Raw genomic sequence first — 23,113 nt, forward strand, 5'->3', positions numbered from 1 at the left:
GTAAATACTGCAGGTGGTAATGGACAATGGCATACTTCAGGTCACACTATCAAATCCTCAGGGCCATGTTACTGGAATTCAATATAATGGAATTGAAAACTTGCTTGAAGTTAATAATCGCGAATCTAATAGAGGGTATATATACACACACGTGCTTATGTATATTTATCAATTACGCATGTAATTATCCATAGCATATATAACTTACCATAAGACTCTCATTGAGTTTCTGAATTGTAGTTACTGGGATCTGGTTTGGAGCGGTGATGGAATTAAAAGGAAAAAGGGTTTATTGGATAGGTATGTAAATGTGATAGCTCCTCATTTCAATTCATATATATCCTCAGCTTCATTAAGCGAATTTTATTTACCGTTTCAAATTGTTTGGCAGAATTGAAGCAACTAATTTTACGGTGATAGAACAAAATGAAGAACAAGTAGAGCTGTCGTTCACACGGACATGGGATTCCTCTCTGGAAGGAAAGGTGGTTCCCCTGAAGATTGACAAAAGGTCCTATAATATTTGTCTGAGTTATGATAGAGTTTGATTGATTAATTAATTGATGATGAGGTGAACGTTAATTTAATTGTAGGTTTGTAATGCGAAGTGGTCCATCAGGCTTCTACACATATGCTATTTTTGAGCACTTACAAGGGTGGCCTGCTATCAGCATTGGTAATATCAGGATGGCCTTCAAGCTCAACAAAGACAAGTAAGTGTTACTGTTACATATATCAGCAAGTTTACAATGGAGTGGAAGCACTTTCTGCAAAAGCACTGGAATTGTTTTGCTGCAATGCAGGCTTCATTATATGGCGATAGCAGACAACCGGAAAAGATTCATGCCATTACCTGATGACCGTCTGAGCAACAGGAGCCAAGTCCTGGCCTTCCCGGAAGCAGTCTTGCTTGTTAATCCAATCGAGCCCCAATTTAGAGGAGAGGTGCTTAATTAATTCTTCCATATAAGTGAAATCACTTATTATCATTTAATTAACATGGAATCGTGTTAACGTGGGCTAAAATTTTATGTACAAGCTGCAGGTTGATGACAAGTATCAATACTCGAGTGAAAGCAAAGATATTAGAGTTCACGGATGGATTTGTAGAAACCCGGCAACAGGATTGTGGCAAATCACACCTAGTAATGAGTTCCGATCAGCTGGACCTGTAAAACAATACATCACCTCCCATGTTGGCCCCACTTCCCTCAATGTAATTTTTTTTTTTTAACTTTCAATAATTCTAACCTTTCTATATTGTTATAAGCTCTCTGAATAATTCACATGGTACATACAATCAGGTACTGCATAGCACCCACTATGCTGGAGCAGACTTAATATTAAACATCGAAGACGGGGAGCCATGGAAGAAAGTTTTTGGTCCAATTTTTGTTTATCTTAATTCTTTGTCCCACGGAGGCGATTTCCAGAAGCTGTGGGAGGATGCTAACAAACAGGTTTAACAGAAACGCTAGCTGTAACCTCTTTTTGAGTTACTTTTCCATCAAGAAATAATTACGTACAGTGCAAGGAATAACCAAAAATTTCTCTCCAGATGATGACCGAAGTTCAGGGTTGGCCCCCTAATTTTCTAGCTTCAAAAGACTTTCCAAAGTCTGATCAACGTGGTAACGTCAGTGGCAGAATAGTGGTTCATGATAGGTACAGTACCTTCATGATAACAAAATAAATTTGGTTTGAAGTTAATATTTATAAGAATGCCTGTTGTCTAGGTACGTCAATGATAAGAGCATACCAGCGAAAGGTGCTTATGTTGGCTTGGCACCTCCAGGAGATGTTGGATCTTGGCAAATAGAATGCAAGGTAATATAATATCAATATTTTCTATCTTAATTTTTAATTTTTTTTATGTGCCATCACTAATCCAATCCAAATTGATAATTTCCTTTTTACTTTTATTAGAGCTACCAATTCTGGACCTCAGCAAATGAAGATGGCTATTTCTCCTTTAATAACATACGACCGGGCAACTATAATCTCTATGCATTTGTTCCTGGTTTTATTGGAGATTATAAATACGACAACGTCATTGCTATTTCCCCAGGTCTTATTTAATTTTCTCGCTTTAAAATTCTTATTAATCTCTTGGCATTGCCGTGTATTTTATTCTGCAACATATATAGGTTCTCAAGCTAATTTGGATGATCTTGTATATGAGCCACCGAGGGATGGACCGACAATTTGGGAAATAGGCATCCCCGACCGCTCAGCCGCAGAATTTTTTGTCCCGGATCCTAATCCAAAGTACATCAACAAGTTATATGTCAATCATCCTGACAGGTTAATTAGCTCTCATTAATCAGAATTTGATTAAGTGATCAAAACCATCCAGCTAAATTTATCCGTTTAATCATTTGAATTCATCTGCTGCGTTGCAGGTTTAGACAGTACGGATTGTGGGAGAGATATGCAGAGCTATATCCTGACGAAGATCTAGTATATTCAGTTGGAGTCAGTGACTACCGGAAAGATTGGTTTTTTGCACAGGTTACCAGGTTGATTTATCCCCCTCCAGTTATTGCGATTCAGCTCTTTTTTCCGGACATTCTTTCGTGTAAAAATTATTAAAAAAAGAAAAAAAAAAAGAGATTCATCTGCTAACTAGACACTTTTTTACTGCATTGCAGGAAGAAAGATAATAACACATATCGAGGAACCACATGGCAAATTAAGTTCAAAATCGATAACTTAGACGAGAATGGAACATATAAACTGCGATTGGCGCTGGCGACTGCAAATGTTGCTCAATTGCGGGTAAGCACCTTCATTTACTCCGTTAATACTGTTACTTGGAGGAGAAAGAGACTAAATTAACATTTATCTTTCCCTGTTTGAAGGTTGGAGTGAATGAACCTTCAAAGAACCCTCCTCTGTTTTCTACTGGAATAATTGGAAAGGACAACACAATTGCTAGACATGGAATCCACGGGCTCTACTATCTGTACAATGTCAGTGTGCCTGGTAGCTTGCTTCTGAAAGGGAACAATACCATCTTTCTCACACAAACAGAAAGCATCAGCCCTTTCCAAGGAATCATGTATGACTATATTCGTTTGGAAGGTCCTCCAACTTAAATTCTAGAGAATTGCTTTAGTGTTGGAAGCAGAGTGAACAAGACAATGTATTCTTTATATTTGATTACTTGAATTAATCGTAATACAGAGCTATTGCAGTATATATATAGAGACAATGAGAATAATAACAGCTAGCAAAAATATATTACATAGGAAAATTGTAAAACTAATTTGTCAGAATGAAAATCATGAGCCAATCATTTCAGATATTTAGAAGGTTCAGCTGCTCTATGCTTATGTGCTGATATTCTTCACTACAGCTGTTCTGCCAGCTCAATAAATCTGACTCATCTTCCATATCAGCTGACTGTAGATTACAGAAGCTTAGGTGGCATGCCAGCTTGGCTTCAAGGTCAATCTTTGACTCCTCACAGCTGCTGTTTTCAACACCCTCTCTCAAACTCAAGGTCTTGTCAATGACTTTGAGTTTGCTTCGAAAACAGCTAAACTTGTAGTGTGGTAGTGGCTTGGTCAACACATCTGCAATTTGATCATTGCTGCCAACATAGTTTATTTCCAATTCACCCTTTGTAACTTTGTCTCTGAGGAAATGAAGGTCAATCTCAAAATGTTTTGTTCTAGAATGATACACTGGGTTTCCTGCTATGGCTGCTGCACTGGTGCTGTCACTTAGGATAATTGGTACATTTTCAACCTCCGTCTTCAGTTCACCAAGTAAAGAATTTATCCATGTAATTTCAGTGTTGCATAGAGCCATTGCTCTATATTCTGATTCTGTCGTGGACCTTGCAACCATGCCTTGTTTTCTCGAGCTCCAAGCAACTAGATTATCTCCCAAGTACACACAGTATCCACTTATGGATCTTCTGTCATTTGGATCAATTGCCCAGTCAGCATCTGTGTACGCAATGAGATCCAGATGCTCAGATTTTTTGAACCTTAGACACAAATTCATAGTGTTTTTGAGATACCTCAACACTCTTTTGCATGCCACCCAATGTGGCTGTCTGGGATCAGGCATGAACTGACTGAGCTTGTTAACTGAGAAAGCAAGCTCTGGCCTAGTCAATACTGCATATTGCAGGCTTCCTATGACACTCCTATAGAGTGTGGGATCATGGAATCTATTCCCAACATCCTTCTTCAATTTCTCAGAAATGCTAAAGGGTGTCTCTATTCCTTTACAGTATGTCGTCTCTGTTTTGGCCAGCAGGTCTTGAACATATTTTTCTTGAGAAAGTAGAATAGAGTTTTGACTCCTGATAACTTGTATCCCAAGAAAGAAGTTTAAGTTTCCGAGACCCTTCAAAGCAAATGAAGTATCCAGATATTTAATCATTTCCTCAATGTCTTGGTTGTCGCTTCCAGTAATTATGATGTCATCTACATATATCAGTATGATAACTATCTTTGATTCAACTCTTCTGAAAAATAAATATGTGTCACTCATGGAATTTCTGAATCCCCAAGAACTCAAAGCACCTTTTAATTTATCAAACCATGCTCTCGGAGCTTGCCTCAGTCCATACAGAGCCTTTTTCAGTTTGCAAATATAGCTTGGCCTGTTCTTGTCTTCAAAGCCTTCAGGCTGTGGCATGTATATTGTCTCTGTCAGCTCACCATTCAAGAAGGCATTGTTTATGTCCACTTGCCTAAGCAACCAGTCATTGTTTACAGCCATGGTTAGGATGATTCTAATAGTTGCAGCCTTAACGACAGGGCTGAAAGTTTCATTGAAATCAAGTCCTGGGGTCTGCAAGAATCCCTTTGCAACCAATCTGGCCTTATACCTATTAATGCTGCCATCTGAGTTTTCCTTCACTTTGTAAACCCACTTATTTCCAATCAGTTTGCAATTTTGGTTGTTTGGTATCAAGGTCCAGGGTTTACTCTTCATCAATGCATGATATTCATCCTCCATTGCCTTTTTCCACTTGGGATCCTTCAAAGCATCTAAGGTGTTTTTGGGGAGTAAAGGTTGTGTTTTACTGGAAACCTGGTACAGCTTTGGTTTGAAGATGCCAGCCTTGGATCTTGTTACCATGGGGTGTGAAGACAACGTGTTTTGTGTGGGAAGGTTTTGATTGTTTGTTTCTGTGATTTAAGGTGGACTGTGAGTTGAAGGGCTACATGATATTGTGTCAGTATCATTTACTTGTTGCATTTCATTCTGAACTGGACTTGGGCTGCATTCTGTATTTCCAGTAGTGTCTAAAGAGTTGTCATGAGCTGTTGTCACTTGTGTGAGGCTATGGGGATCATTAACAGAAAAAGACACAACCTGAAATTTCTCAAGTAAGGCAACTTCATCACCCTCTTTTACTGACTCTTGTTTTCTAAAGCTAGAATTTTTTTCGAAAGGAAAAGAATTTTCATTGAATTTGACACTAGCTGAGATATAGATTCTACCTGAATTACTCATACAAACATAACATTTGTGAACATTGCTGATTCCCAATAGAATGCATTTGGATGTGTGGAAATCAAATTTGTGTTTGTTGTATGGTCTTAGAAATGGAAAACACTCACATCCAAAAATTTTAATTTGTGTATAATCTGGTTTGAGAAATTATAGTAATTCAAATGGTGTCTTATTCTCAAGCACAGGTGAGGTAATTCTGTTAATGATGAAGGTAACATAGCTGAAAGCTTCTTGCCAAAATTTTAAGGGCATTTTAGCTTGAGCAAGTAGGGTAAGTCCAGTCTCCACAATGTGTCTGTGTTTTCTCTCAACCTTGCCATTTTGTTCATGTAAGTATGGACATGAATGTCTTAGACCTATTCCCTCTCTTTTCAAATATGGTTCAAAGGCTTTGAACTCTCCTCCCATGTCTGTTTGTAGTGCTTTGATTGTTAAATTCAACTGTTTTTCAATCTAATTTTTAAAGGTAATGAAGGTATCAAAAGCTTGAGATTTGGCTGCTAAAGGAAAGAGCCATGTGTATCTTGTTCTGTCATCAACATATGAGATGTAATATCTATGTCCATGAGTGGATAGAATTGGTGCTGGTCCCCAAAGGTCTGTGTGAATTAGTTCCAGGGCTGTCTTAGTTTTGGTTTCAGTGCTTTTGAAAGATTGTTTTGATTGCTTTCCATATTGACATGCTGAACAGAATGAAGGAACATCATCTTTATTAATTTTGAGCTGATTACAAGATAGCAGGGTATTTTTCAAGACTGATATACTAGGGTGTCCTAGTCTAGAATGCCATAGATTAATTTCTTCAGCAGCTTGCAGATTGTTGCTACTTGACTCATCAGCTACATTTCACTCAACACTGACTTCGACAGACTCATTACTCGAATTGAAGGACAACATGGACACAGGACAACTAATATTGTTTATTGACTCTGACTTTGACAAAACAGAAAACAAAGCAGCATAAAGAATTTTGTTCCTGCTTAGGATAGCAGGTAAGTGCATCAGCTCATATAGCCCATCTCTAGTTACTCATTTCACCAGAATTTTCCCTTGTCTCTTGTCCTTAATAAAACAAATAAAATTTTGAAAATCAACATCATTGTCATGCAGTAATTTAGAAATGCTAATAAGGTTTTTTAGTTATGTCAGGCACATATAATATATCAGTCAAGGTAATGTGCTTGTGTGGATCATAAATGGGCAAGGCAGGGTAACCAATATGACTGATCAAAAGCTTTTCACCATTACCAACAGCTAGTTTATTTTTACCTTGGTATTCAGAGTTGATGCTGATGTTTCAAGAGTGTTTGTCACATGATTGGTGGCACCACTGTCTAGGTACCAAGCTCCACTGTTTTGACCTTCAGCAGCAGCAACATAAGCACCTCTCTGCTCTCTTCTTCTGGTTGGTTGTGGTACAAAGTTTTTCTTGAATCTGTGCCAACACTCAACTGCTGTGTGCCCCATTTTCTAGCAAATTTGACATGGCCCTTTTGGATCAGAGCCATTGTCATCTGCCACTTCTTTTCCTTTCCCTTTGTCTTGAAGGTTCTGATTGGTTTGATTGTTTGTGGGGTTGTTTCCAAGGCTTCTAAAGACTATTCTAGGCAATTGGTGATGAGCAGCTCTCTCACTGTTGTTCCAGCTCCTTCTTCCATTCCTCATTTGAGCATAGTTTGCTTCAATATTCCCAGAGCTCAAGTTTTGCTCAGTTTTATTTTCTTGACTCAAAAGCATACCATACACTTCTGAGATTGAGGGATTATTCTGCATTGAGTTGATGTTAGTAACTACTGAGTCATATTATGGCCCCAACCCAGCAAGCACACACATGATGAAGTCATCATTATTCGTACTATTTCCTGCAGCTCTAAGTGAGTTCAATAAAGTTTTTATTTTGGAGTAGTATTCATGAATAGTTGATGAACCCTTTTTAGTAGTTTGAATTTGGGTTCTGAGATATAATACTCTTGCTCTTGTTCTAGCACCAAATTGGTTGGCTAGAGTTGTCCACACCTCACAGGAGGTGGAACAATCTACCACTGTGCCAAGGACTCCTTCACTTAGTGAAGAGAGTAGCCAACTCAGTAGAATATGGTCATGTTTCCTCCAAATCTGGTATTCAGGGTTAGGTGAGGTAATGGTAGTTCTATTTAGTCCAGGATTCATAAAAGCTTTAGGAGGGCAGACATGGCTGCCGTCAACAAACCCCTCAAGCTCATTTGCTCTAATGCTGGAAATCACTTGTGATTTCTAGAGCATAAAGTTGCTTTGAGTTAGTTTGATTGGATTAGTAAAAACATAGGTGTTGCTAGTGATGTGATGGGTGGGTGATGCACTTATTTGTGTTGTGTTTCTGGTATTAAGACCTGGACTTGGTAGCTCAGTGTTTTGGTTTTGATTTTGATTCAATTCGTCTGGTTGATCACTTGAATCAACCTGCGTTGGATTAACATTTGTTTCATTGTCACTGCTGCTTGCCATAGCTAAAAGAAGGCTCTGATACCAACTTAAATTCTAGAGAATTGCTTTAGTGTTGGAAGTAGAGTGAGCAAGACAATGTATTCTTTATATTTGATTACTTGAATTAATCGTAATACAGAGCTATTGCAGTATATATATAGAGACAATGAGAATAATGACAGCTAGCAACAATATATTACATAGGAAAATTGTAAAACTAATTTGTCAGAATGAAAATCATGAGCCAATCATTTCAGACTTCTAGAAGGTTCAACTGCTCCATGCTTATGTGCTGATATTCTTCACTACAGCTGTTCTGCCAGCTCAATAAATCTGACTCATCTTCCATATCAGATGGCTGCAGATTACAGAAGCTTAGGTGGCATGCCAGCTTGGCTTCAAGGTCAATCTTTGACTCCTCACAGCTGCTGTTTTCAACACTCCATCCTTGAAATCGTGACCATATTTTAAGAGAAATATGTCATCTCTTGAGAAATTTGTTAGTGGAAATAGATTCAATTAGTTACAATATTGTATTAATCAATTAAATTTTTTTAAAAAACTTTTTTATTCTCCTGTTATTTTTTTCAGTTACAGTATTGCACTCAGCTCCCAACTCACTTCGAATTATAAAACGTATTAAAATTTAAACTCTTAACCTCTTATTTTCACAATAAGAGGAGAGGCCAAATCAACTGCTTTATTGTTCTTTATGGATTATTTCTTAATATATATGTAACATGAAAGCCTTGTTTGGTATTGAGATGTTGTAAATTAAAAACTATAGTTGCTGTAAAAAATAGTTATAATTATAAAATAAAAGCTAATAGTATATAATAAACATAGTCTTTAAATAATAATTTTGACAAAATTAGTAAAGATATAATAAATTTTTCATCATATAAGTATAAAATTAAATTAACTTAGTTTTTAAGCTATAACAGCTAGTGTTTACCAAATACTTAATTACAACTGTCCAACCTCAATTACAAACAAAATTATAATCTATTTCAAGCCTATTCTAGAAGTCTAGACCGAGGATTATTAGCATGGAATTTTTTAATATCTTGTCAATTTTTCATATAGCTCGGTTGAGGGCAACCGGACGCAGAACTGAAACAGGCTCTCACCAAATCTCTGACCCAATCCACCCAATAATATTCTCAGCCCAATTCGGGTATTACCGAATCCAAATAATTTCACCCGTTGAATCTGTCAAAGGATAATGCATTTTTTTCAACTTTAGGAGAAGAAAAGGAAATACGAATTCATGCACTTGTTGTGAAAGTAGTTATCAACCCACCACCATCACCAGTCACCACAATTCCACTAATGACTATACCAAAGGACAACCTGTTGTTTCCAACAAATTATCATTTACAGGAAGAATGTTAAAAGCCCGCAAAAGTTGACAACTTATTAATTAATGCTCGAGCGGCAAGCCCAACTATAAAGTTGGAGAATTTTGTTGGTAACTACTAACTAGTCTATAAAGTCACAAACTTTGCACATGCTAAAGCTATTATATTCAAATAGTGGCACACTTTGGTTGGGCATCATCATTAGAGACATTGACACCCAAGAATATGGAATTTTTTTTCTTTTTTGGTTGGCCATTTTATAATTCTTCTTCTGTTTACAATTACTCTTGTAGTCCCCTGTTTTAGGATGATCGTACATGTTCAAGTTCGTGTGGAACAATCAAATTTAAGTTTTAAGATTGATAGCAACAATTGAAATTCAAAGATTAAGTTCAAAATTCAAGAAGATAAGATAAAGTGATATAGCTTCCCAAAAGGGGGAATCAGTTGGAAGGAGTAATTTCTCTTTAACAGAGAATTGGCATTTTTTTGCGGTGAGCACGGGAGATCAAGCTCATCCAAGAGGTTTGATTCGGAAAGCCAAAACACTTTTCTTTCTTCTCTTTTTTTTTTTTTTTCGTAGGTTTAATGAATTTAATACGTAAATAGAAATAAGACATTAGACAAAAATAATAAATAAATCAATACAAAGGCTGCAACTCAACCTCTCAGATCAAAGAAAACACACACCTGCACCGCTACCTACGCTGATAAAAAAACAAAAACAAACAAACATAAAAAACCTGCACGGCTCTCGAGTTCTTATTAGATCCTTTTCCTTTGGATTGTAAATAATTAGTTATTTTCATCACATTAATATGGGTTCAAACTCATAGGAACAATAACCTTGCTCACATGCTTACAAATAAATTTCTAAATTCCAAGGGTACCTAATCCACCTAAAGAGAGGTTTTATTTTTGTGCCACATAATGGGAGCTCCGTATATATGCTTATTAAAAAGTACCCCAAAGTCTCTTTAGAACTTTTCTGCCTGCAAAAAGTCATATGAAAAGAAAAAGAGCAGGTGATGACTTCTTCTCTCTCTCTCTCTCGTGGGTGTACCAAGCAACAGTGACGACAAAGCTATAGATATCACGAGAATTTACAAAAGATCAAAAAAGGGTAATGCTTTGTCTCTAGTTCAAGAAAACACAAGCCAGTCACGTTCTTGTCTTAAGCTTTTACTTTTCATGTTCCTTCACATGTACATATTCTCTTTCTAGATAAGAGAGGTAAGATATGAACATTCTTCTTTTTTTTCCCTCCAATTTAGTCTATTTAATTTCCTCAATTCCTGATTTACCGTCATATACTTATATTATTCGTTTCTGTTTTTCAGATACTAACATTGTTTCATCTGAGATCGTAATGCCAAATAAGTTCTATGAAGATCTCAGAAGGGCCTGCCCATGTCGGCTGTTTTATTTTTTTCCTACTTCCGATGGTCTCTGGTGTGCAACTGCAAGTTCAAGATAAACATGTAAGTAATTTATGATAATTTTTAATGGTAGTTTTCAGTTTCAAGCAACGTTACAGTGGACATTAATTAGGCACTATTTTACTTAATTAACGCAGGTGGTGATGGATAATGGGATACTGCAAGTGACATTATCAAATCCAGAAGGCATTGTCACTGGAATCCAATTTCAAGGCATCGATAACTTGCTCGAAGTTCGTAATGCTGAATACAATAGAGGGTACTTTCTTTAAATTCCCTTTTTTTTTAATCCTTTGTCTCTCAATCCAAAAATGAAAATCTTAACGGGGATTAATTATAAATTTATAATCCCAAACCACTTTGACATGTGGCAACTACAGTCTGGTTTCTCTGCTTTCTTGTCCTGTTTTTTAATGTCTTTTTGTCTTCCACTCATTTTGGCCCAGTTGCCTATTATCAGACACCTCCCCGGTACTTTATTTATTTTTCAATTGGATAAGAAGATTTTATAAATAAGCACTTATCTCCCTGTAATTAACAGACTTGAGGGTACATCAGAATAAAATCCATTTAATCAAGAAATGGAGGAGGGATCTTTGAAGAGCCATCTGAAAATCTGAGCCCGGCATCTCCATTGATTGGCTGCATGTTGTGATCAAGATTGATTTTCATGCCATTTTCCCAAACCTCTTTTAACCTGGGAATGTGTCAAAATTTTCGCTATGATTACTTTCAAAGAAGACAATGACTGGCATAACCGCCATCCAATGAAATTTCTTGCTAAAATTTGTATGTCTGCCTTCAACATGTGACGCTCATTAGGTATTTGTATAAATGCCAATGAGAATTTTACTGTTGAATCTACGAGTAAATAGTGCAAATGCTGACACAACAGCGGGGAATTATAGGCCTACTTTTCAAGTCTCGCCATCTAAGCGATATTACACAATCACGGGGACAGGCTTCTGATAACAACTCTTTTCACTATGATATTCATAATGATAGCAATCAACAGAAAACACTTGGTTGTGGACCTTTTAAGGCATTAATTTTCAGTGAAGACATGATGATTCTTTTCATTAGATGTTAATTTCAATATTTTGAAGTAATATGTCTAGCTACTGTAAGTTTTGTTATTATTATTATTATTTTTTATCCACATATAGTTACTGGGACCTTGTCTGGAGTAAGCCAGGAAAGAAAGGTACGAAGGGCACGCTTGATAGGTAAGTATCCAAGTCCCCACTAAGCAAAGATCCTCACACTAATTTTAGAAGTCATACAGAAGTTGTACCATAAAGATTGCTCTATGCAGGATTGAAGCCACAAATTTTACAGTTATAGTAGAAAATGAGGAGCAGGTGGAGGTTTCATTCACCAGGCTGTGGAATTCCTCCCTCGAAGGCCAGGTCGTTCCCTTGAACATCGACAAAAGGTCTTCTTTTGCGCATATCACTTCGATTTATTTATCAGAATCAATACTGTTTTCATTTAATAAAATAATGCTGATGAGGAAGCATTTTCCAGGTTCATAATGCTTCATGGTTCATCAGGTTTCTACACTTATGCCATTTTTGAACACTTGGGTGAATGGCCTGCGTTCAACATTGACAACATTAGGATGGCATTCAAGCTCAACAAAGACAAGTATATAAAACTTCTGCCTCATTCTTTTGTTATCAGATTATGGTTATGAGTGGAATTGAGTTGCTATAAAATCATTAACATTCAGTCCATAGCTGCTAGGGGATGGAATTATTAGTTAGGTCGGTAGTTAGTAAACACGAGTTGCTAAGCCTATGTGCACTGGTTTCAATATTAGGTGGTAGCCAACAGCTACGTACATGCCCAAAATGATTTCACCCAAGTGGCTAGACAGCAATAAAGAGCATTTTCTTTTCTTTTCTTAACACTCCACGAGTTTAAATGCACAGGTTTCACTTCATGTCTATAGCAGACAACAGGCAAAGACTTATGCCATTACCTGATGATCGATTACCAGGAAGAGGTCAAGTCCTTGCCTATCCAGAGGCGGTTTTACTTGTCAATCCTGTGGAACCAGAGTTCAAAGGGGAGGTACGGATTTTTTAATCTTTGTAAAGTTTAATCATTCTGAAATCTATTATAGGAATAATAGAAAGGAAATATAAAAGACTGTATAACAATTTGATAGAAAGGACGGTTGATCATCAAGCCAAATTAATCTTGTGTTGGTACATTTGACCTTAACAAGACTTTTTTTTAATTGCAGGTAGATGACAAGTACCTATACTCATGTAAAAGTCAAGATATAAGGGTACATGGGTGGATATGCGCCGACCCGCCTGTAGGGTTCTGGCAAATCACTCCAAGTATTGAATCCCGATCAGCTGGACCGCTCAAACAGTACTTAGCATCACACGTGGGACCCACTTCTCTTGCGGTAATTTCTTTTTTATTTTTTATGATATTTGTTTTCTGACCTCTTCTATTTGATTTGATTAAAATTGTGTCGTCAGCTTTTTCACAGTGTTCATTATTCAGGAGCGGATCTGATACTAAGATTTGGACACTCTGAACCATGGAAGAAAGTTTTTGGCCCCATCTTTATTTATCTTAACTCTTTGTCGAATGAAGATGATCCTCTTCTTCTCTGGGAGGATGCTAAGCAGCAGGTTAGACATATATTGTGCGATCTAACTTATATAGGAGTTTTGTCTCTGCATTTAGACTGACAGAAATTTTAAAATTTTATTCAGATGATATTTGAAGTTCAAAGCTGGCCTTATGATTTTCCAGCTTCCAAAGATTTTCCTCAGTCAGATCAACGGGGAACACTCCATGGCAGATTACTAGTTGAAGATAGGTAATTGTTTATCATTTTAGGGTATGTTAGAGATTGAAATGTTGTTGCTCTAATTCACTACTGTTGCGGAATGGAATCACTTTCAATTATAGATGAATGAGTGGTTGGTCGTTAAGCATTAGTTGCCAAGTAAAAGTGCATACTTTAGTTGCTGTGAAGAACAGTAGTTACAGTCACATCCTTGGTACCTTTCTGTTTTTGTTTTAATAGTATGGATTTTACAGGGGAAAATCAAGATGTCCTGTGGTCAAATTTTTGGAAATGAACCCATGTTTTTATTTTCTTTGTTTTGCAACAAATTTCTGATCAAGTTTCTAACTAAATCAAATGTTACGCTTATATAGGTACATTAATATGGATTACATTGCCGCAAATGGTGCATATGTGGGCTTGGCACCTCCAGGAAATGCTGGATCCTGGCAAAGGGAATGCAAGGTAAATGGTAAACCAGACAAGTTGGAAATGGAAATTTCTATATTATCAGATTTACACAGCTCATGCCAAAACTTGTAAATCAGACATGTTAGGATCTAAGCATATAGCAGCTCAACACATCCTAAATTTGATAAGAACATTGTGAAAATCTATATTATATCAAATCAGAGTGCTTGTTGCATAAATGCTAACCAATTCTCTGCCATATTGCTGAGCAGGGTTACCAATTCTGGGCTAGAGCAAACGCAGATGGCTATTTTTACATAGATCATATAAGGACAGGAAACTATAGTCTTTATGCATTCGTTCCTGGTTTTATTGGGGATTACAAATATGATTTTAACATAACCATAATTGAAGGGTCTTATATTGACATAGGTGATCTTGTGTATAAGCCTCCAAGAAATGGGCCTACACTGTGGGAAATAGGAATTCCTGACCGCTATGCTGCAGAATTCTATGTGCCTGACCCTGATCCAAAATATATAAATAAATTATACGTCAATCACACTGACAGGTTAGCTCTCATTGTGATAAGTAATTAGCTAATAATGCTGTTACTTTTCCGAGATCATTAACTCAACATACAGTTTCTTTTTTTTTTTAATTTATATATACACATATATCTTTATTGGCAGATATAGGCAGTATGGATTATGGGAAAGATATGCAGAGCTATATCCTAATGAAGATTTGATTTACATAGTTAATCAAGGTGACTACCGTAAAGATTGGTTTTTTGCTCAGGTCACAAGGTCTGATTATTCGATCTCTATATTCTACAATATTGGTCATTTGTATACTTGCTACAATGAAATATAGGAGCATTCAGCTGTTTCTAGTTAGTAGCCTATTTCATGTGAAAATATTCGAGCTGAGGAGCTAAAAATCAACTTTCTACTGCAATGCAGGAAAAAGGACAACCAAACATATGAAGGAACCACATGGCAAATAAAATTTGAGCTTGACAATGTAAATGAGAGTGCTGTTTATAAACTACGACTGGCCCTAGCTTCAGCACATGTTTCTGTATTGCAGGTACTGTGCGTAACTCATGACTTGTGACTTGTGAGAGACTATTGAACTTCATTTTGATTTTCAAATTTTACTCTAGTTTGATATGTTTCCATTGCAGGTCCGGATTAATGACCCTTCAACAGAACCTCCTTTATTTTCAACTGGGCAAATTGGGAAGGAGAATACGATTGCTAGGCATGGAATTTATGGACTATATTGGTTATTCAATGTGGATGTGCCCGGTGCTTTGTTTGTTAAAGGGAATAATAATACAATTTATTTAACACAGGCACTGAGTGGCAGCCCTTTCCGAGGGGTCATGTATGACTATATTCGTTTAGAAGGTCCCCCTCTCCCACCTTGTAATTCTAGCAACAATACCTAATTTGGTCTTTCTTAGGAAAAATCAAAGCAATTCTTTTTCCTGGAAAATAATAGCATTATATATGCCTTGGGTTTTTTGTTAGCAAAGTTTAGAAGAGAAATCCACAAGCACTTTTTCACATAATTTTGACAACAGAATGATATTATCAAGAAATAAGTTACCCTCGGGTAATAAAATTTGTGATCAGGCATGCAAACTCAGCCTTGAATTGATATCGAGAGGGGCTGTAGTAGAGTTTTAGCTCAGTATTTAATTGACAGGTGATATAAGAGAGTTGCGGTTTCAGTCCTGCTCATCTCAAAGTCAGTGTACAGTTTGATTTACATTCTTATAATAATAATAATAAACACCCCCCCCCCCCAACAAAAAAGAAGAAGCAAAGTTAAGTTCATTTTTCCAAATAATAAAATCTGATTATTTATTATTTTTCATACATATTCTATTTATAAAATATGAATTTAAATCAAGTTTTTCCCTAGGGTGTTTTAGAAATACATATTTTTACTAAGACCACTTTTGGTGTTATAACCTGCAAAATCTGATATTGAGATTAAAATTTGGGATGTCTATTATTACTATATTAAATAATCAGATTTTAAAAATCTACCATGGTTGCATTTTAGAAAATTCAATACAAAATCTCATTATTTGAGAACCAGATTAATTTAATAATCACTTTTAAAGCATCTTATGACAAAATTTGTGGTTAAAAAATCATTCTTTTTTTGTTAACTATTAATATCATGCTTAATTTTTGCTCTGATAAAGATTTGTAGCCAAATAACATATCAAAAGAGCTCCTCCTTTTTAGGCTCTTCAACTTACTTATATACAAAATGTTATAGCATATGCTTTTTAACTCTCACTAAGCATCTAAGATCAAGCAATTTGTAACACTCAATCTTAGCTCTTTTAAGTTTTGAATGTCTTCTCTTCTTTTGCTCTTATTTCTGGTCCAATGCTTGGGCCTCTCAGTCTCAGCTGCGGGGGTGCAATTGCATGAACAAAATAATCACGTAAATCTATTTCTGAACATCATCTTTTTCTTTTTTTCTGCCATATATATTTTGCTAGTAATAAAGATTAAGCTTTTTGCATTTTCATATTGATGTGGTATCAATGAACATGTAGGTGGTGATGGACAATGGCATACTCCAGGTATCTATATCAACTCCACAGGGATTCGTCATTGGAATTCAATACAAGGGCATCAAAAATTTACTCAATGTCCAAAACGAAGAAGATAATAGAGGGTATCAATTTTTGAAGAACAATTTATTTTATGGACTAACAAATAGCAATGACTCAGTAATTTTGAGAACTCTTTTTCTTTTTGGTTCAAAATATTAATGCAGCTATTGGGATCATAATTTTTGGACCGGCCAAGATAATTACAATAGCGGAAGTGGCGTATATGACAGGCGATCCCTCTCTATCTCTGCTCTCTTACTTAACATTTGAAATTAATCTGTTAGCAATAAAATTAAAATAAAATCATGACGTATATGATCTGATTAATTGCTATGCAGAATTGAAGCAACAAATTATAAAGTAATAATGCGAACTAAAGAACAAGTGGAGCTCTCATTCACCAGGATGTGGCATCCCTCTACTAACGGCACCATAGCTCCGGTGAATATCGATAAAAGGTATTTGATAAATATTTATTGCTTTATTTTTGAATGAAAAGCAACTATTGATTGATTTGGTAAATTGATTGGGGCTAGGTTTTTGATGCTTCGAGGATCATCGGGGTTTTACTCTTATGCCATTTACAAGCGCCTGAAGGGATGGCCCGGTTTCCAGCTTTTTAATAATAGGATGGTGTTCAAGCCTAATCCAGACAAGTATTAATTTTAACCTCTCATTTTTCTTATAAAGTTTGTCAAATATCACTAGTATGTAAAAACAACTTGGAAACATAAGAATTCTTTTTCAAAAAATTGATCAATACTTAATTAACCTGAATTAATTGGCAAGATTGAAATGTGCTGCAGGTTTCACTACATGATAATATCTGGCAATCGCCAAAGGGAAATGCCTCTACAACAAGACCGGGAAAGAGGCCATAAGCTGGCCTATGAGGAGGCAGTTTTGCTTCCTAATGGGGAGGTACTTCATTTAACTAACGGCTGTTGTTAAGTTATATTATAACGTAACTTACATTAACTTAAAAAGTGTAATTAGTGACCTAAAAGTAATTTAGTTAATTTTACTTTTAGGTCACTAGTTACAACTTAATGATTGATGTAAGTTACATCATAATGTAACTTAACAAGGTCCCTAACGGATTAAAAAATCAAATCTTATATATTATTGATTTTTCTTTTTACTCTAGGCAGATTGTGTCACATCACTTTGTACCGATAAATTAATATAAATAATTCATACATATAGTATGTATTTGAATGTGTGATTGAAATTGACAAATACATGGACCGTTAGCAAAACACAAAGCAGCAAATAGCAATTACATCCTCTTTCTTGCAAAGAATTAATATTGAAGCAACATGTCATCCATTTATGGAGACAGGGAATGACTTGTCGTTCTTTTGATATGAAGGTGGATGACAAGTATCAATACTCAATGGACGCAAAAGATATTCGGGTCCACGGATGGATATCCACCGACTCCACCGTCGGATTCTGGCAAATCCTACCCAGTAGTGAATCCCGATCATTTGGACCTCTCAAACAATTTCTAACTTCTCATACAGGCCCCATCAGCATCAATGTACTTTTCTTTTTTCCCCTTAAACATCCGTTCATATTTAATAAAATCATGACGTACGTGTTTTATTTTTTATTGCATATAACATATACTGATTTTAGTTATATTGACATGGATCATTAGACTTTTCACAGCACGCATTACGTTGGAGAGAATTTTGGAATGAATTTTAAAGATGGGGAAGCTTGGAAGAAAATTTTTGGTCCCTTTTTTGTTTACGTTAATTCTGTACCGGGTAAAGGGGACCGGCAAATGCTATGGAGGGATGCCAATAGACAGGTTTCATACATACATTTACTTTTAACTTATAATTGTAAACAATTAAGGCTTTATTTGGGATTGTGGTGTGTCAAATAATATAGCTGAAAGTGTTTGCCAATCACTTGCACAGCTACTAAATAGTGACACCAAACGAAGCCTAAATTATATATAATGTGTAATATTTAACCTTTTTTTTTTCTCCTTCCCTGAAGTTTATGAACGAAGTTAAAAGCTGGCCGTACAAATTCCCAGCTTCAAAAGACTTTGCAAGATCAAATAAACGAGGTAGTATCAGCGGTAGATTAATTGTCAAAGACAGGTAATTTCATTTACAACTTTTAGTATTATAATCCAATCCAATCATGATGCTATTGTTATAATTATCAATTGCTCATAATTAAGCTTTTATCGATTATTGGTGTAGATATGTTAGTCGTGCGGGCATAGCCGCAAAAGGTGCTTACGTGGGTTTGGCAAAGCCAGGCAGGGCTGGATCTTGGCAAACAGAATGCAAGGTGATTAATTGAATCTGTTAATTTAGCCCATTAATTAATTGCAGTAAATTATAAAGCAACAACATTAGCATTAAACTGATTTTTTTTTTTCATTTTAAATTTTACCAGGGTTATCAGTTTTGGACTGTTGCAAACGAGGGGGGAAATTTCTCCATTAAAAATGTGTTGATTGGCAACTATAATCTTTATGCATGGATCCCTGGTTTCATTGGGGATTTCAAATATCATGCTGCCATTAGAATAACCGCAGGTTTTAATTATATTTTCCGTTTTTCTTCGTAAATGAACTTTTTTCAAGCTTGCGGACGTTCGCATTTGGATTCGAACTATAATTACTCATTTATAATGCTATATCAAAAATATATACAGTACTGAAAATTTGTATTTTCTTAAATGATGTCCACACAAAGACTTATTATTATTATTATTATTATTATTATTATTATTATTATTATTATTATTATATATATATATATAGTATTTTTTTAGTGCAGACGTCCTCATTTTATTTTCATACGAATATACTTAAAAACCGTGGGGTTTAAGAAAGCTAGTTTTTAATTCTCTTAAACCACACGGTTTTATACTTCATTCAAAAACTAATTATTTTAAACCGCACGGTTTAAAAGTGTGTTCGTATTTAAAAAAATACAAGCGTCCACACTTGAAAATGATATACAATTATATATGTGTGTGTGTGTGTGTGATTTTCATATGCAAGTGCACACTATTAAAATACTTATTTATGAATGAATTATAAAGTTTGAAAATTAAAATCTTGACTTTATTAAACCCCATGGTAAAACCATATCCACATCAAAAGAAAATGAGGGCGCCCGCCTACTTTAATACTTTATATACATACACACACCCAAAAAAAAAAAAATTAGCAATTCATTAATGAACTTTTCAATGCAGGTTCTGCAAAACAGATTGGCAATCTCGTATATAAGGCCCCGAGAAATGGACCTACATTATGGGAGATAGGCATCCCTGATCGATCAGCTGCAGAATTTTATATTCCAAATCCTAATCCAAAGTATATCAACAAGTTATATGTTAAACATGACAGGTTAGACTTGGTTCTTATAAATTAATTATTGTAGTTTTATCAGGTTTAATTAATATATAGAACCCATGGTCTAGATTTTTTTTTATTAATGAAATACAAAATCAAATCCCCATAACCACCAGCTTCTTCTATTTACAGGTTTAGGCAGTACGGACTATGGGAAAGATATGCAGAATTACATCGCAAGCGAGATTTGGTCTATGAAGTTTGGGCTAATAATTACAGAAAAGATTGGTATTTTGCGCAAAATACCAGGTTCGTTTCTTTATTAATTTCTCCATCCATCTTTCATTCATAATTTTACAGCTGGGTTCAAGCATTCTATAGAAAATTAACTTTGGATCCTCAGGTTTGAAGTTTCTTCATTATGGCACTCAATTTCGATGTTGCATTCAATTCATGCGCTGCAGGAAGAAAGGTAACAAATACGAAGGAAGCACATGGCAAATACAATTCAAACTGGAGGGAGTAGTTAAAAAGGCGACATATAAGTTGAGAGTGGCAGTGGCTGCCGCACATGGCGCTGAGTTGCAGGTTCGAGTAAACTCTCGCTCGGCACGCCGTCCTTTATTTTCAAGCGGGTCGGTTGGGAGAGAAAACGCAATTGCGAGGCATGGAATCCATGGGGTGTATAAGCTGTTCAATGTCGATGTGCCGGGGAAGGTGCTAAGGAAAGGAAACAACACCATTTATCTTTCTCAGCCAAGAAAATTAGATGCTTTTACAGGAATCATGTATGACTATCTCCGTTTTGAAGGGCCTGATCCAAATTCATAACCCTGTTTCAAGATTTGTTTTTTCCATTTTTGTGTCGGAAATTTCTTATTAAAACTTGAGTTCCAATAGAAAAATAAAATGTAATGTTCTAGTTTAGTTAAATTAGTTTTCTTCATAATGCAACACAAATAAAAAGAGGGAAAAAAGAAAGACATAAGATAGAATGCTATTCTCCTAAAAAAATAGTCCTTAATATAAGAGGAGTTTCGGAGTGATGTGTGGTTGTTGGGTTTTGACAACTCGACAGTTTTTTTTCCTTAATTTTACTCCACAATTATAACTTTTATTATCGATAACTCAGCTTAAAATTTACAACAACTCACTCTTAAAAGCAATCATGGCAACCCACTCTTAAAAGCACTCATAGCCGTACAAAAGGATAACTTCAAATGTTCATTTGTGACCTAGAACAGCCGAATTTGACAAAATATCAAAAGAATAACTTCATCTTTATCGCATGCTTCAATGGTATATTATGTGCTAAAAATTAAGATGTAACATGTACAGTCCAAGTTGAAAGTACCAGATCTAATTAACCTCTAGCTAACACACTATCGTACATCAGAATTAAAGGAAATCATGCATTTTAATTCAAAATTTTTACATTGAACTTGTCCAAGTTTTCGAATGGAAAGAAATCAGACTTTTTAATTAATTCCCATTAATGAATTTTAGACAAGTATTCTTCTAAGTTTGGAATTTGGTGAAATTCAATTTCCAATGAGCATTACAAAAATTGAATGATGGCAACTATACTACATTGACGGAATTAATCTCATTGTTTGTGACTTCAGCAAAATTCCTAAGGACTTGAGCAGCATATGGGCTGTTTGCAAAAGACTTATATATCTTCATAGAGTGCTGCTAGGTATCTAGAAAGCCGAGAGAAACGGCATACAATAATGCCGTTTCTTCAGCGTTTTGCTCTCAATAAAAAAAAAACAAAACAAAAGCATTTTAAAATCTGCCGGTATTAAAAAAAAAAAAAAACAGTGCCATTTTTCCTCTCACTCCAGCAGCAGCTTCGTCTCCGTCTCCCCAGCTTCGTGCCCGTCTCCCCTCTCCCTCGCTCGCTACTACTCCAGATCTACTCGGTGGTCGCTACTCGCTGCTCGGTGGTGTTGCTTGCTGGTCCTCGTCTCCCTCGTCTCTCTCCATCTCCCTCTCTATGTTTGGTAGGTAGTTATTTTTTGATAATTATTTTTTGTTGAGTGATTTTTTTTTATCAGTTACGAAGCAAGCCCACATTCTGAACAAGCAATTCTTGAATCTGCTGGTGATTGATGGTAGGTGGGAGAAGGGCAGGTCCCTTTCTGTGTCTAGCAAGCAATCCTTTAGTAACAGGTGACATCATTGAATCAGTTGGGCTCCTGTACCTTTCACTTTCAGGGTACTTGAATGCTTTAGGCACTTTAATCCGATTTGGGGTGTTAGTTTTCCTCGATTCTTGAGGCTGAGGATGCGTTTTTGTTTTGTACTCCTCCATTGCCATAATAAGCTTGCAGCTGCTGCGTGATGATTCAGGTTCAGGCGCGGGACAACTCTTCTTCAATGCAAGCGTTTCAATAGCGTTCTCCATTGTTAATTCCCTTGTTTATGTTTAATTAAAGAGAAATATTGGAAGGAAGAAGAAGCGGATACACAGACAGAGCACTAGCAGGCTAGCACCTGTTGAGTGATTGTTTTGTTGGGAATTATTTTGGTAATTGTATTGTTGATAATTAATTTTTTATAATTGTTGGTAATTTGTTGAGTCATTATTTTGTTAATTGTATCGTTGATAATTATTTTTTGATAATTATTTTAATAATTAAATTATGATAATTTTTGATAATTTTGTTTGGTAATTATTTTGTTGGGAATTATTTTTTTTGGTAATAATTTTTTATTTTTTGTGGCAATTAAAGTAGTTTAATATTGATAATGTAGCACAAATCAAAGTCGAAATTCACTTCAAAATATACAATGAATGTGGTGGTCAAATGAAGTTGTTAACATCAAATCTAAATCACAACGCAATTTTGAGATATATACAGCGCAATTGATGGAATCTCAACTATAGTTTCTTCTCTCATATCATATACTAAGGAAAAAGATTTTTTGGATGATTGTCAACTCTCAATGTTTATTTTCTTGTCTTAGCCGAAAAGAATGGATGCACATTCCAAACTTGCTGATAGAGAGGCATTAGGCTGTTAGTTGCTTCTGCTACCAAGGTTCGAATGTTTATTGATTCATTTGCCAAAGAATTATATATATTATAGGCTGCAATTACTTCTGTTAATGCTGAATTTATTAAGATCAATTTGTTATTAATTACTTGCGTTATGA

At 35.6% G+C, this 23,113-nt stretch overlaps 4 protein-coding genes across 8 annotated transcripts; 3 read left to right on the plus strand and 1 right to left on the minus strand.

The window, feature by feature from the left end:
- The first annotated feature begins 13 nt into the window (after window positions 1-13).
- LOC102615207 (uncharacterized) lies at window positions 14-5,876 on the plus strand. Of its 2 annotated transcripts, XM_052441476.1 has the most exons (15): window positions 14-135; window positions 241-300; window positions 392-511; window positions 594-713; window positions 804-945; window positions 1,046-1,216; window positions 1,305-1,460; window positions 1,559-1,665; window positions 1,737-1,827; window positions 1,927-2,068; window positions 2,148-2,304; window positions 2,403-2,519; window positions 2,652-2,778; window positions 2,862-3,091; window positions 5,849-5,876. In XM_052441476.1, exons 1-15 carry the CDS (start codon window positions 20-22, stop codon window positions 5,874-5,876), a joined length of 1,884 nt encoding a protein of 627 aa, XP_052297436.1. In that variant the 5' UTR covers window positions 14-19. The 2 variants fall into 2 exon arrangements, with proteins under 2 accessions (XP_052297436.1, XP_006472995.2); XM_006472932.4 differs by lacking the exon at window positions 5,849-5,876 and having other exon boundaries at window positions 2,862-3,194.
- A 4,108-nt stretch (window positions 5,877-9,984) lies between these two features.
- Window positions 9,985-15,488, plus strand: LOC102607519 (probable rhamnogalacturonate lyase B). Of its 4 annotated transcripts, none has more exons than XR_008054752.1 (15): window positions 9,985-10,538; window positions 10,646-10,786; window positions 10,882-11,003; window positions 11,911-11,970; window positions 12,060-12,179; window positions 12,272-12,391; window positions 12,679-12,820; window positions 12,996-13,166; window positions 13,243-13,398; window positions 13,483-13,589; window positions 13,934-14,024; window positions 14,243-14,541; window positions 14,663-14,739; window positions 14,936-15,062; window positions 15,160-15,327. XR_008054752.1 is itself a non-coding variant. In XM_006472352.4 (15 exons), the coding sequence occupies exons 2-15, from the start codon at window positions 10,691-10,693 to the stop codon at window positions 15,424-15,426; spliced, it is 1,995 nt and encodes a 664-aa protein (XP_006472415.2). In that variant the 5' UTR covers window positions 9,992-10,428; window positions 10,646-10,690; the 3' UTR covers window positions 15,427-15,488. The 4 variants fall into 4 exon arrangements, 3 of the variants coding, with proteins under 3 accessions (XP_006472415.2, XP_006472414.2, XP_024952033.2); XM_006472352.4 differs by having other exon boundaries at window positions 9,992-10,428; window positions 14,663-14,779; window positions 15,160-15,488; XM_006472351.4 differs by having other exon boundaries at window positions 9,993-10,538; window positions 14,663-14,779; window positions 15,160-15,488.
- Window positions 15,489-16,947: 1,459 nt separating this feature from the next.
- LOC112497668 (probable rhamnogalacturonate lyase B) lies at window positions 16,948-20,983 on the plus strand. The gene is made up of 11 exons (XM_052441477.1): window positions 16,948-17,075; window positions 17,154-17,273; window positions 17,424-17,538; window positions 17,990-18,160; window positions 18,281-18,436; window positions 18,631-18,737; window positions 18,843-18,933; window positions 19,042-19,183; window positions 19,852-20,005; window positions 20,144-20,260; window positions 20,416-20,983. Exons 1-11 carry the CDS (start codon window positions 16,984-16,986, stop codon window positions 20,780-20,782), a joined length of 1,632 nt encoding a protein of 543 aa, XP_052297437.1. The 5' UTR covers window positions 16,948-16,983; the 3' UTR covers window positions 20,783-20,983.
- A 1,024-nt stretch (window positions 20,984-22,007) lies between these two features.
- On the minus strand, window positions 22,008-22,361 carry LOC127902442 (uncharacterized). Its single transcript, XM_052441348.1, has one exon. It carries the CDS (start codon window positions 22,359-22,361, stop codon window positions 22,008-22,010), a length of 354 nt encoding a protein of 117 aa, XP_052297308.1.
- Between the last annotated feature and the right edge of the window lie 752 nt (window positions 22,362-23,113).

The sequence above is a fragment of the Citrus sinensis genome, chromosome 5 (assembly GCF_022201045.2).
Source record: "Citrus sinensis cultivar Valencia sweet orange chromosome 5, DVS_A1.0, whole genome shotgun sequence".
NCBI lineage: Eukaryota > Viridiplantae > Streptophyta > Magnoliopsida > Sapindales > Rutaceae > Citrus > Citrus sinensis.